The 14,741-nt window shown below is 41.1% G+C and overlaps 1 protein-coding gene across 3 annotated transcripts in view; it reads right to left on the bottom strand.

Annotated features, from left to right (window-relative positions):
- Positions 1-1,278: 1,278 nt before the first annotated feature.
- Positions 1,279-14,741, bottom strand: part of prkcz (protein kinase C, zeta) — a 135,940-nt gene continuing 122,477 nt past the window's right edge. For all 3 annotated transcript variants that reach the window (XM_067591195.1, XM_067591197.1, XM_067591196.1), the window contains 2 exons: positions 11,157-11,272; positions 1,279-5,261 (listed from right to left, as the gene is read on the bottom strand). In XM_067591195.1, the coding sequence (XP_067447296.1) occupies positions 5,174-5,261; positions 11,157-11,272 (204 nt within the window). In that variant the 3' untranslated portion in view covers positions 1,279-5,173. The remainder of the gene's footprint in view (positions 5,262-11,156; positions 11,273-14,741) is intronic.

Here is a 14,741-nt window from a genome sequence, read left to right as displayed (position 1 = left end):
TCTGCTGTTAATCATAACTAAGCTATTAATTCTGTCAAGAAGAGCAGGTTCATTGTTAATATTACATGAAAACCATCTGTGGATGTTCTGTCATAATTTATTGTTTGGATATTAAAAATAATATTCAAACTAATTCAAACTTATAAACTTAAACTTCCTGTCTGTTAATTATTGTCCTAAGACTGGCTGTGTGTCTTCATTCACCTCTCGGTTGGACCGGAGCTAAAAAGCAGCAATATATCATTATTCTGCCTGATCCAGACTACATGAGCAGCCCCGGTGGTGATGTGGCTCTACAGATGGTTAGATAGTTTTTTTATTTTGTTGAGGTATGTGTCAGGTGCGTGCATTCTGTTTTTATAAATATAGTTTATGTGTGGAGCTGCGTGTGCATGGTTTGTACATCTGGCCTCTAATGTGCAGTCAGAGTTTATGCTTCTATGATTCTACTGTTGTTTCCTGGTCAAACGTCCTTGTAACTGTTTGTCTCTTCCACAAGGCTGTTTGTCTGCTTAAAGGCTCAGTCGGCCTTGTTTTGAATTTAGGAAGGAGACCTGATGTACCCTGATTATACAGCACATGATTCTGACTTAAACTAAAGAGGAAAAACAGTTAAACAAAACAACACAGCTCTGCTCAACCAATCATCTCTTTAACTTTTGGTTGAAACGAGGCTGAAGTCGACTCTGTGGAAGCAGCATGAGATCAGGTCTGCAGTTTCCACTGTGTAAAAACATTCACTTATTGCACCATCTGGATAAAAAAAACATGAATAGGGAACGTGAAGTATTTCTCCTCACTGTACTGCTGTATTCAAAATGATCCTCCTCGTTTTGTCTAATTGACTTCCTCCAGATGTGCTTGTCGAGATGCAAACTGTAGACGGTTATGTTGCACCGGAGCAGTAAATGAATCCACACGCTGTGTGCTGGTCACTGTGTGACTGAGCTGATGAAATCCATTGAAGACCGCTTTGCAGATATATTTAAATATTAATTTGTAGTAAACAATTCAAACATGTTTATCTCCATATCCAATAAACACAGGAAGCAGCCTTAGATGATAAATATTGGTTCATTATCTTTTTCAGTCTCCCAGTATGAGCAGATTAAGTGGTGATCAGAGATGTGAGGATGTGCTGGTGCGTGAGGCCAACTCCCAGGCGACACACACACACACACACACACACACACACACACACACACACACACACACAAAACAACAACGGTAGCATCTGCAAAGGTTTTTCTGCCAAGGCTGCAAAAAGGAAGGAGTCAGTTCACGGAAAACCAGTATCATTTTTAATAATTACACATATTTACAGAGATGCAGTGAAGCAAAATTAAGCATATCCAACCAGCATTATGTTAGAACAAAAAGTCATGGAATAAGTTCATTCATTTTTAAATAAAGGGTCTTTCTTTTAGGTGTCTGAATGGCCTTCACTGTTCTGTGATGTGGTTTCAAGGACTCCAAATTCATCCTTTGGTCCCTCAAGAAAAAAGAATGTCACTAATGTTTCACCTGCTGTGCAAAATAGATCAACAAACCATGACGTTAATACAGAAATTCATCAGATGAGACGGTGTTCGGGGGGTTGGAAGAGGAAGCTTCCTCGAATGTTGAAGTGATTCTAGCGTCTCCGTGTGTGTGTGTGTGTGTGTGTGTGTTCATTGTGCTGGACTAATCGGTGACTGTGTAACTGCTTCATTATCTCTCTTCTCTCTATCAGTTTCTTCCCTGCCTGTAAAGGCCCTGAAGCTAATTGAGACCCTTTGACTCAGGATCAGCTAATTAATCCTATTATGTGGTTATCAAATTAGCACGGGTCAGATTTCATCAAATAACTCTCAGCCAATAGAGAGCTCTTCTTGTCCTCGGAGGCGCTCAGAAAGCTCGTTTCAGAGACGAGTTTTTCTTCCTGTCTGTGACTTTAATCTGTGTCTTAGTTGATATTCACAGATGTGTTGTGTGTGTGTGTGTGTTTGATTTTATCCCGGCGTTTCAACACAGCAAGGCTCATAAATTTGGTTTGTTGTGCATTAAGGTGGCAGTATATGAAGTTAAACTAGCCTGAAATCTCAGTGTATAGAAATACACTCATGGCTTCATTTTATTCATTTATATGAGCGTGACGGTGGTAAAGGAGATGAAACGTAGGATTTGGAAACCCTTCGATGGATCAGAAAGGTGCAGAAATGTATGAATATCTTGGCGAGCTGATGTTAGAGAGCTGCGTGTCGGGCTGGCTTTACACTGGCCAACTGTTACAAACTCATCCAGAACGTTCCGAGTGAAAACACAAACCCGCATATTCAATATTTCTGCTAATAAAATACCAGAGTTTCAGTACCAATACCCTTGTTTGGGGAAGATGAATATGTTTTCAATGAAGTAAATATGCCAAACAGCTTAATGCATAAGTGTTACATAAAACTGCTAAATATAGACTTAAATTAATATCTGACCACCAAATAATAAAGAAAACTAAGAGTATGATCAAGGATTTGATGCCCATTTCCCATATTTGACAGTTTTTAATACTATTTCAGTATTCAGACAGTATTAAGCCAGCTGTGATAGATACTGTTGAACCCGGACCGGGTTCACGTCCAAACAGTGGATCAGGATTTTCAGCATTTCCAGCATGAGCCCCGGCGTCCACAATAAATGTGAAAACTGTCCACTTAACAAACTTTAAAAGGAGCAGAAAGCTTTTTATTTTCATATAGACGACGGATCAGCTGACTGTGTGTAATGTGAAACTCTGCGGTTCCCCTCAGCTTTATGGAGCGATTCAGTGTCTTTTATTTATAATTTCACAGTTTTGGTGAGTGAATACTGGACCTGCATTCATCAGGTGGACACAAACCCGACCCCCCCCAAATAAATGCTAATGTTGTTCTGCATCTGCTGGATGTGTGAACAGGCAACAGCCACGATGACTTCATAAGTAATATGTCAACATTGTGTTTACAGCTTGTTGTGCTTCCCCCAAGTGGCCAAAAAATGAATTATTGCAGCTAAGTTTTTATTATTATTGTTGATGTTTAGTCAAATCGGTCACATTACTTCATTTACAGTATAAAACATGGTGAGCAGTGCTGTGACGTTGTTGTCTGGAAGGTTGCAATTAACGATTATCATTATTGATAATCTAAAGAGTGTTTTTTAAGTTAATAGATTAAGTGTTAAATATTTGTTGAGTGGCTGTCAGATTAATTCATTTATCATTTGAGCACTACAACTTACAATTTGAAGGGAAGAAAATATGAACACCTTCATTTCTCTCCATGTGTGCAGTTAAAACTAAAGGGACTGAAATTACATTGTTGCATGTTTTGATTTTTTTCCTGCTACAGTAAATGACATGTCTGTACCCACAAGAGAGAAATTTATATGTCTTAATATTTGGTTTTATGGTTATTATTCCTCAGCACCACCTGCTAACAAAGCGCTGCTTAGCTTGTAAGCTACAGTTACCAGCACTGATTAGCTTAGATTGTGTCTCAATGCTAATGTCAAACACGTCCACTGACCTTTTATACATTTAAATATCACTTTGGTGTGATGTTAGACTGTAAATAAGAGGTTGGACTTTACCAACTGTAGACATGGTTTAACCATTAAGTTGCTTTGAGCTGGAGGTGCGTTCGAGTTGCACTATGTAAAGCCAGCCTTAGTGCGCAGAAAGAAACATACAATGAGCCCAAAATGGAAATGGAGACACTTTTCCACAAGGTAGCACACCCAACTGGTCACATGATATTTTCGACCGGCTGCAGATGGTCACTCAGTGGCCGCTGGGGTGGAAGAATCTGAGCTCGGCCAGCAAGCCTGAACACACTGCGGAGGCTGGAGCCAACACACTGCTGAAGTCCTGATATAATGTGTTTCTGAAGCTGCCAGGCTGACTGGCAGCAGGTCCACTCTGGCCTTCACACGCCTTCGTACTGTGGCATCACAAACACAGGACGGTATGGATGCTGTAGTGGTGATGTTTGTAATTTGACATTGGGAAAGCTCTTCTATGATCAATATCTACACATCAAGCTTTACCTTTGAGCGTTTTTTCTCAGTTGAGGTCATTTCTGATGGGTCGGGTTTGTGAATGCTGCTCTTATACATCTATAGACCATCATTACATAATCTAAACACTGTCCTACACTGATTATTTGAACTGATTTGTTAAAATTTTTTAAAAAATTCAGTCAGGACTGAGGCAGGCTACTGTGCTCCAAAAATATTGATTCCCCCTCAGAGACTTGGACCAACCCTGGCAGAGTCTAGACCCGGTTTCAGAAGGTCTTGGCCTGCTGAATCCATGGTGGGTGAAGAAATGTTCAATAAGAGATAAGTGCAATCAGAGACATGGTAATTAATTTGATCTTTGAGGCACTTCTTAAATAAAAACTCATCTCCCAGTTAGCGTTTTTTTCCCCCCGCTGTTTGTGAAAATCATAGAATATAACAAAAAGAAAGGTTTGCGGGTACGGATGAAAGTGGGCCACTTGCATCAATAAAAAGGCATCGTCAATTTTGGATTCACTACCTACATTATAATACACAATAATAACTTATTTTTTCCTTCGTCATTGTACATTCTCATTTTGTGTGAGGCGTCGCCCCCCCCTACAAGATAGAAAAAAGGAATTAACCAAAAAATAAATAAAAGTGCGCGTAAAATTTCAAGTTCTTCAGCAGAACTGTCATATTCATCCAGGGATGTGAGACGGGTTGAGATGTGTTCATGAAGGCAGGCACCGAATGAAACAGCTCTCTGTTCAAATTACAAAGCTGGTCGTGCTTCAACACGAGGATGGACATTCTGAGGGGAGAAAGGAATGAAGCCGAAGGAGAAAACGAAATAAAAAGGGGAAGACAATGCAACGACGGGGAATGTTCTTGTAGTCCAGTGTCTTTGTTTTTCTTGTAGATATCAAGAAAGAAGAGTTTGGTATCCCAACAAAACAATCGGAATCGTCCAAGGAAGGAAACTCTCCCATTCTTATGTTTGCTTTGCTTTGCTGACAGGGTCCAGAGGGGTGAGTTCGTCCCTGTTGTCCTTTACTCTTCCTGCTCCTCCTGTCAGAATTGGCTTGCGAGTGGTTTTTGGCTGAGACGGCAGCTTGGACAGACAGTAGGTGGGCGAAGGAGGAAGCTGGTCTCCCCTTCATACAGACTCTTCTGTGGATAGCAGCAGGGGGTTGATGTATTCAAATCCCTCAAACTCAGACTGGTCTATTCTCTTGATGACGTCCCTGAGGAGAGGGAGACAAGAAGAGGAATTAGAGGTGTTGTTTCATCACAAACCCTGAACGCTGTTCCATCTAGAGCTGCAACTAACATGACTCAAAACAATTAATCCATAAATCAAGATAAATGGTTGGTGATTGATTTAATAGCTGGCGATCACACTCTAAAACGGTTAGCATGTGGACACCTTTGATGCAAATCAGCTGAAAACCACCTGATGGACTTGTTTGTGTCAGAATAAAAATCCTCAGAGTGCCTGTAAAATGGCTTCTCTTAGTACATGATGTCAAGTGAGACAGAAAGAACACGGTGTAGACTAATCAGTGGAGGAACTCGACCTGCTTTTTGTTTCCTGAGTATGCTGCTTCCATCAACAAAAGCATAATCGCAGGTAAATGGAGCAGAACCCCATAACTAGTGGGCTCAGAGTGGCTGGGTAAAAATAAATGTACTCCCCTAGCAACGCCGCTTCTTCTTCTGCAGCAACAGGCTGTTTACTCATCTGTGTGTGTGTGTGTGTGTGTGTGTGTGTGTGTGTGTGTGTGTGTGTGTGTGGCGATGGTGAGACAAGCAACTGAAGCCCAAAAAGGAGGCCTCTTGCTGGGAAAGGCCGAGAGGCTTTCTCTCCACAGACACTGAGCACAGGGCTTTGAAGTTAAAACAATAGGTGCGTTCACTGGACTTTCCCCTGGCGTACCAGGTGGGTGGGGGTCTCACTTTAGGGGCCACCGGCAGTGTTGAACAGGTTGCAGATCCCACCCACATAGAGGACCAGGACAAGTGAATGAAATGCTACTGAGTCTTTCTTTCAGTTTGTGCACCAGAATACTGATGAAGCAAATATTTTTCTTCCATCTGATCTCATGTGAAGTACTCTCACTGTAGGAGTAGGTCAACCACCAGTACAACCATTACATTTAGAAAATGGTGTTTTTCTATTTTGGAGTTTAGGAGAGAACAGAGAGACAGAAATAAAGAAAGACCACAGAGAGGGACGCACAAAAGAGAGGAGAGAAGGTTTGGGAGTCGACCAAAACAAACAGTGTGTTCACCAACATAAATGTTGTGTTTTTTTTCCAGGCTTGGATGACTTGTCCAGATGACCAATGACCAGATGCAGAACGAAGAGGAGAGAACGAGGAAGGGAAAGAGGAGGAGGGAATGAAGTGAGAGAGACGGAGCAGAGAGAAGCATGAAGAAATCCAAAGAGAACATTTCAATCTTACATCCCTCAACACCTGACAAGCTGAGAAAGAGTTTGAACAAACTAAAACATCAGTGGTACGAGTCACTCATTAAATCCATCATATCCATCATGCTGGATAAGAGGTGAGGCTATTTGCTAATGTGTCTGACAGTAACATGAGCTTGTCACTGTCCTAGTGATCGTCCTACTGGATCTCAAGTCTTCAGTAACTACTGAGAGTTTTGATCTGTTGGCAGCTGCGTATGAAAACAATACAAAGAGTTCTCTGTGATGCCAATTTATGAACTTACAGAAACAAGGAGAAAGGAGAGTGATCTGGAGGGGGGCTGTTTGTAGAGACTATACACTGACACAGAAAGTCTGGCATGAATAAAGCGGGGCAAGTTTAATGCACCATCATACATCACAACAACCCTCGTCTGTAATTCAGCCACAGTAGAACAGAAAACAGGTGGCTAACAGAAGCTGCTGGTTTTTGCTTGGTTTCGTGTGAGTTAAGAAATAGAAATGTGGGGCCTCTGACATCACAAGGGTCAAGTTCCTGCCTACTACACCCCGGCAGCACTACCTCCAGCTTAGTCATGTCCTCAAACAAACAACTGGCTGTGTTTGTGGGTGAGACGCCAGTTTAGCAGCGACAAGGTCTGCAGTGCAGCATTCAAACAACATAGAATGATATAAATATGTTGCTTGTCAACATGTAATCTGAAATTAATAACATAATATGACACATGATTTTGTCAGACAGGGGTTCGATACCCAGTCAGTGTAGGACCTCACCAGTAGGTGTGAGGGCAATGTGTGATATGTGAGTCTGTGCACTGATGACACTACGAGGCTGACAAATACGTTTGATGTAAGACTTCTATGTTTGATGGTTTCTGACCATTAATTGTTGGAAAGAAAGAAAGAATAAATGAGTAAATAAATGGATGCATCTACAGTGTTGGGAGAAGCAACAGGTTCCTCAGACAGACTACAGCAGTGTTGTGGTCCTTGAAAACAACCAGCCAGGACAAAGGCTACGGAGGAAGAAAGTATGCTTCCCTGGGCACTGGCTGAGGTTGCCATTTTCTAAGACAAGGAGCTGGCAGAGAAAATCGAAAGCCTCTCTCCCCCTCCCCTCACCATCCTGGCAAGGGCCCCCAGCAATCCTGGCTTTTAATGTCGCAATGTAAATCTCTAACATGGAGGGTTTGTACCCTTCTCTCTCCCTACACGGCTCTCACTTCTCTTTCTTCTTGTGCCAAGCCCATCACGAGTGGGAGAGGGGAGACTGGAGAGCTTTTTACATCACCCCCTCCTAGCGGGAGTGGGCGACGTCAGCCCCTCTCCTTGGTAACAGAGGGAAGAGAAAGGGATGGGGAGATAAAGTGCGAGACGTAGGGAGGAGGCGTGCGTCTTCTTTTGATGTGCCGTGGTTTGATGCCAGGTTGATATCTCCACTACTGAACTGGGAGAGTGCTCTCCACCCTGCTTCCCCTCCTCCCCTCCCTGTAACACCCCGATCTCTTCCACAATTGCCTCCCCAAAAGTCTATCACGGACTGCAGTCGTCAAACCCTGTCACAAATGAGCTCGTATGAGCTTCAGAGCCGCCTCGCTGCAGCCCCTTAATGAGCTGCGAGGCTCACTCACTCCAGGACTGGTTTGAAGATCAGCGTCTAGCGAACAGCAGAGGTGTACAGCACCTTCAAACTGAGGGACAGCCATGGTAGCTACCCAAAGACATCTGTCATGGGTGCAAAGCATGATGGGCATTTAATAAGGCTCCAATTAACACTGGAAGCTGCTGTTGCTCGGTGCCCTGTCATTTCACAATGGTGTAGTTATTGCTGTACATGTTCAAAGGTCTCGAGTTGCACAAACAGGTAAATGTCATGGTGGTACCTATGTCAGTCTCCGCTCCATCCAGTCCATCAGTATGCTGCAAACCAGTGTTGATGATGCCAGTCACTGACAGCTTGCATGACACATTTTGTTTTGGAGATCCTAATTCTGCTTGATTTGACAGTATCAAGTCAAGAGAGATTGAGATTATATATGTGTGTGTTTATGAATCACTTTGCCCCAGCATGATTTAAGGCCTAATTATTCTTTAGACTAATTGCATGTTGGATCATCGATCATTCTGTGAAGAGACATCCGTTAAGGGTGGGCTCAGCTTCCGACAGTGTTTGTGCCTTTATGAAACACTCACTTGGACTTCTCTCTCATGCTCTTTGTTTTCATTCTTCAACCATTTCTATCACTTTTCTTGTGTAGAATCATGTGTACGCCTTCAGGAAGAGACTGTCCAATAGTGTCCGCCTTCTCCCCGGTTGTGTCATTCATTGCTTCAAGACTAAAAAGACACACAACTCTTGGAGAAAGATGAGAGAGACAGTCTTTTGAAGCTTGGGGGAGGTCATGACAGGATTTCCACCGGGCCATTCAAAACAGGTTTACACACTTTTACCTTTAGATGTAATCAGACGACACGTCATATGACCTAGTTTGTCTCAAACATACTGAATCCTTCACACCTTGCTGCTGTGCTCAAAGTTGAATCAGTTTCAACTTTGACCTTGTTTGTCCATGATCTTTCACTGATGGAAAGAATCAAACATGTTTCATGCACCCAAACCCTTCCTGATAATCAGGTTCTTCATCATTGTCTTCTCTGAAGGTTGACTGTGACTACCTTCTTCTAAAACAATCCCAGTTGTGTTGTTTTAAATTTCCCAGCGCTTTCCTGCTACCTGGTGCACATTGGTGACGTAAACCTATGCTACACTTTGCATAGTGGGGCGCAGAGCACAGTGCAGAGACAGTGAGCACATCTCATACTGATAAAGTAGAAACCTGACCCTTCAATCCATAAGATGTGCGGCACATTGAATTCCCAGTGCGTTCCCATCCCATACATGGATAAATATCCATGGATAGGACGTTATAGAGGATGATTGGCTGTGTGAGATGACAATCCTTTTTACTGAAAGTGCTATTATTGATGAAAATGCTGAAAAGGGGTGATGTGCATGGAGTATTTAATTTTCAGTTAAGCTTCTGCTTCTGAGCAGCTTGGTTGGAGAAATATTTGGCTAAAATCAGTCCAATAAAAGCTTTGCAGGAAAAATATAAATGTTGGAGCCTGACAAAATTAATCCAGCATGGATTTAAATGAAAATGTTGTCTAACATAAGTCTGGTAATATCTATTGGCAGGGCCTGCCAAAGCCTTATGGAATCCATTTTGTGACGGCACACAGGAAACAGACATGCTTGTGTTTCCATGCTGCGGCTGCAGACAGTCTGCGACAGTGGAGCCTGCACCGTGTCTGTTGTTGTGCCAGATCTCTTCAGCCTTTTCTCTCCAAAGTTAAATCTTAAACAAGGGCTCCTGTCAGATCCTGAAGGCTACATGTTTGCATTAATCAAAACAATAAGTAGATGGATAAAGACGTCAATGTTGGGAACTCGCAGGGGGGGATGTTTTTCTTTATTGGATGCAGAAGTCTTCTGGGAAGATGGCACTGCACCCACTGTTTGTGTGAAAAACATGTGGAAGGAGAGTTCTTGTTCGACCATGACGGGTTCTGCTGATCACATGTGCTCTTTTTTAGCACCACTGTGTTGGACACATTCACACCTGCCAAGTATAATCACAGTTTTGTCCTCATGGCCACCACACAGCTCCATTAGGTGCCAATGACCAACAACCTGGTTGCAGTATGATGCCCAGTATCATTACTTGATGATTACTTGACAAAAGATCAAATTCAATTTGCAGGATAGAACATGGAAGCGATGTAGAGAACGGTATTGAAGAAAGAAGGCAGAGATATGTTACGAGTCAAAATATATCTTCTTGTCTTGCTGCAGTGATAGAGCCTCCTTCTATTGGTTTTGTCCAGTGGCTGTAAATTTCTGGTATCAACAGTATTGTACTGTCAGTGCTGTAATATGATTGGTGCAAAATCTATATTGGAGGACATTAAGACTAGTTTATTCTGTCACTTCAATTGCAATAGTCCAGTTTTTTCAAGGATTGAGTACATAGTGTTGAGGTTACAGGACTGCCCGTTGCTGTGAGTTCAGACATTTGCTATCACCACATCCTGACTCATGAAAAAAAGGCAGCTAACACTAGCCACATACCCGTCCTTCCATAATACCGATGCACACAGCACTGAGTGTGTGAGAGGTGTTGAGAAAAGTAACATCTAGCACAAATCACTGCTAATGTTAGCTAGCTAGGCTAACTAGCTGAAACTGACGATGGTCAAAAATGTCCAAAACAGTTTAATATTCTTTTGAAAAATAAAAAAAACTATGCACAATAGCTGTAGAATTATTATAGTTTATATGTCATTACACAAAAAATGTAAGTTTGACTGTAAAGAACCATTCAGTAAGTGTGGATATAGTGTGTTTCACGTTTTCCAGGCAGCCATTGATTTCCATTTATTTCACAATGCTATCAAGATAAACCTAGTTGACTTCAGTAATAATTTATTGTTGTCAGAGTTCTTATTTAATAGTGCAAAAGAAGCAGATATGATGTTCACTGTAGCAGATAAATTTCTGATTTCCACACTGCAGTGTGTAGTTTTCATTTGACTGGTGCACACGTGACACGTGAGTGCTATAAATTATTCACCAAAGGTTGACTTTAATGATGGCAGTAATGTGAGTTTAAGAAGCCGTACTTACTCATCATCTGGTGTTAGCTGCACTGGTTCATTAGTAAACTGCGTGTCAAAGTTTTCGAGGCCGTAGTCATCGGAGATTTGAGGTTTGAAGGGCGGCGTCACCTCTTTCTTCTCCAGCTTGGGAAAAACAAACACATAAAAATGCATTATGTATAACAACTGTTTTTACTCAATGATGGAGTGGAGACAGTAAAGAAAAAAAACAAAGATTTGCAAGCACACTGTGTGATCCAAATTCTGGAAACTTTCTACAATTACAGGGCATTGATTTGCTGTCTGGAAAACTGCACTCCCCTCTGCTTTGATCAAAACAGCACAAAACAGAAGCATCAGTAATCACCTAAAGGATATGGAGCTGCATTCAGGTGGTTATTCTCCTTTTCAGTAAGGTGTGAAATTAATCAAGGCTTTTATAGCTCACATTTGAAAGCTTTGAAGTCAGCAAAGAGGACACTGCTGCATGAAGTATTTGCTGCTATGCTTTGTAAAGGTCATAAGAACTGTTGCTGCTTTCAGCGCTGCAAATGTATGTTTTCTTCATTTAACTGTGCTGTGATAATTTACTCAAAGCAAAAAACATGTCGAAGACCCAGGATGGCAATCCAAGTGAAATACTAAACACTTAACTTCATCAGTGGCCAAATATAATGAATGTCTTAAAGGATCAGTGTATAGGATTTAGTGGCATCGAGAGGTGAGGTTGCAGATTGCAACCAACCGTCCAAGCATGTAAGAGAACCTACGGTGGCCGTGAAACTTGTTAAAAACATGTCAGGTCCTCTCTAGAGCCAGTGTTTGGTTCCTTCTGGGCTTCTGTAGAAACATGGCAGTGCAACATGGTAGCCTATGTAGAAGAGGACCCGCTCCCGATGTAGATATAAAGACTCATTCTAAGGTAACGAAAACACAACGATTCTTATTTTCAGGTGATTAAACACTAATTAAATCATGAATATTATGTTCAATAAGTCTGTTGTGCCAGATGCCTTTAAATTCTACAAACTGGTCCTTTAAGAAAAATTGCAGAGCAGCTCACTTTTACACTCTGAAACACTAAAACATATTACACTTCATATTAACTAAATATTGCATGTTTGTATTTACTTGAAAGACACAAATCTCATGTTGGGATCCAAACCAACAAGGAAGTGATCTACCAACAAGTCCTGTGTGTGTATCAAAGTCTGATATATCTTATTCCTCTGTGTCATAGAGGTCCATTGTTGTCCAAAAATATTAAAAACACATCAGTGAGGCCCACTGTTGCACTGGGTGACATGTTCCTTCATCACCATGAACACACACGCTGTAGTTTATTCTGACTCAATCCCACACACACCGTCACACTGCTGAAAATACTCACTAGAGAACAGTCACCAACAAATACACTACCTCCTTTTGTTTGAGTAACATTTACTAAAAACTACAGTGACCAGCTGTTTTAGGAGGCTTTTTAAAAAATGAAACTATATTTGTGAGTCATTTGTAAAGATTTACGTCTTCTGTAGGAACCAATAGGCTTGAAGCTGAGAGCCACAGACATGGTAGTGAGAGTATTAGTCAGACGGACTCACACTTTTTTTTGGTTTGGGTGTTTTCATGAGAATTTTAAAATAAAAATATAGCACATTGCCAACCTTATGCGTCAGTATTGTCATTCTTTTTCTCCATGTTGTAAGTGTTACTTCTGTTTCTTCTTCAAGTGAACAAGGTGTGTCTAAACTTTTGACTGGGACTGTATGTCAATCAATCAATCAATTTTTATTTATATAGCGCCAAATCACAACAAAAGTCATCTCAAGGCACTTTTCACACAGAGCAGGTCTAGACTGTACTCTTTAATTTACAGAGACCCAATGTCATTATCCTTTTCTTTTGGGGAGGGGCTGTTTCTTCAACCTGGGTCTTTTGATAGAAGCTGCTGTATATTGTGAAGCCCCATGAGACAAATGAGTGATTTCAGGCTTTAAGTATAAAACTGACTTGCCTGAATAGACAATATTGAGTGTTTTAGTTGACATCATTGTGTTTACACAATAGATGTGTCTAATAAATAAAAGGAAAACATGAATCTTGTACATTTGAGAGGATTAAACTCTCAATTCAAACACTTTGTCTCTTTTCCATATTGTCAGATCTGTTACTATAAAAAAGGGCACCTTGTTGCTACATTTCTCAGTGGCACTGAAGACAGGACTGAAACAGGGAGGGAAAAACAACAGAATGAAGGTTGAGGCTGCAGAGTAATTGTGCTCGAGTGATTCAGCCAGGAGAGTTTTTGTCTGGTTTGTTTCCATGGTTTCACATCAGTCCCTCATCCTGTTAAAATGTGCACTGAGGACATTTTCTGAGAACACAATGAAGTCAGATGGGCACAGAAAGACCACGGGTACAGAGGTTTGCTCTCCATGTTGTTTTTGGTCATTTTCTCAGTAGAAGAGTACTACTTTATAAAACCTGGTGGGTAGAAGGCTCCAAATACTGTGAAAGCAGTCAAATAAAAGCAATAAAATAAAATATATCTAAATCTTTTAATGTTTTCTCCAGAATTTGAAAGCAATACATGAAGAAATTCTCTATTGAATTTGTAATGAACAGTATGATAGTAAATACATTTATCTAATGTTGCACTAGAGTGGATTCAGGATTCAGCTGCCACCAGTAGATGTTTAGGGGAGAGTGACAGGTGAGTTATTTTTCCAGTGGCCCCAGTTCAGTCAGTGATGTGGAAGGTGTGAATCAACAGCTCACCTTTATCCTCTGAAATCAGAATCAAGTCCTTTTTCTTCCTCCTTTATGCAGCCAGACCTTTGTCTGAACTGCAGGATAATGTTGGAAGTGATGATTACTGAGCTGGTGTTTTTATATACTAAAAAAATGAATTTAGGTTTATTTATAACAAATGGTGTATTGCTGAAATATATATTGAAATTACACATCACACTTTGCAACTTAAGTGTGATAATGGGGGCAATATTAAGACGGGTAATATTTAGACAGAAAAGATAACAGTACAGCACCATACTAATAATAGGCAATAATAATCACAGTTAAGACACATTCATACAGGTGCTTCAAATGAAAACCCCACCAGAAGAAGGAAGACTTTTAGGGACTGTTTGTTATTTATGAGAGGGAGGAGGAGGCACATCAAATTATTTTTAAGCACTGGGGACTTATATTTTTTTTATTTTGGCTTAGGAGAGGGACATACAACTTTAAATGGTTGCATTTTGTATTTATTTTAAATATGTTTTTAGGTATGGTGTATGCTGTATGGTGACAGGACTCACAAAACGTTTCTGAGGAAATAAACCATTCAAACCTGTCTATTCAGTCTGTGTTGGAATGTGAAGGGTTAAATGGAAGAAGACCCTTTTGTCAGCCTATCAGAAATTTGCACCACTGCAGTTGCCGAGAAGGAAATGTTGCTTTCAGGTCTGTGATTGGTGGGCTGAGTAATTTCAAATGACCAATCGTAACTATGTCTTCCCTCTAAACGGGCGGGCTTTGTGGTTGCTACTTTATGACAAGATCAGCCCGCTGTGCGCTGTGAATGGGTCCGCACCATTACCACGCTGGTGCA

This window comes from Thunnus thynnus, chromosome 6 (assembly GCF_963924715.1).
Source record: "Thunnus thynnus chromosome 6, fThuThy2.1, whole genome shotgun sequence".
Lineage (NCBI taxonomy): Eukaryota > Metazoa > Chordata > Actinopteri > Scombriformes > Scombridae > Thunnus > Thunnus thynnus.
The sequence above is the reverse complement of the archived record's forward strand: the minus strand, read 5'-3'. Positions and strand labels throughout refer to the sequence as shown.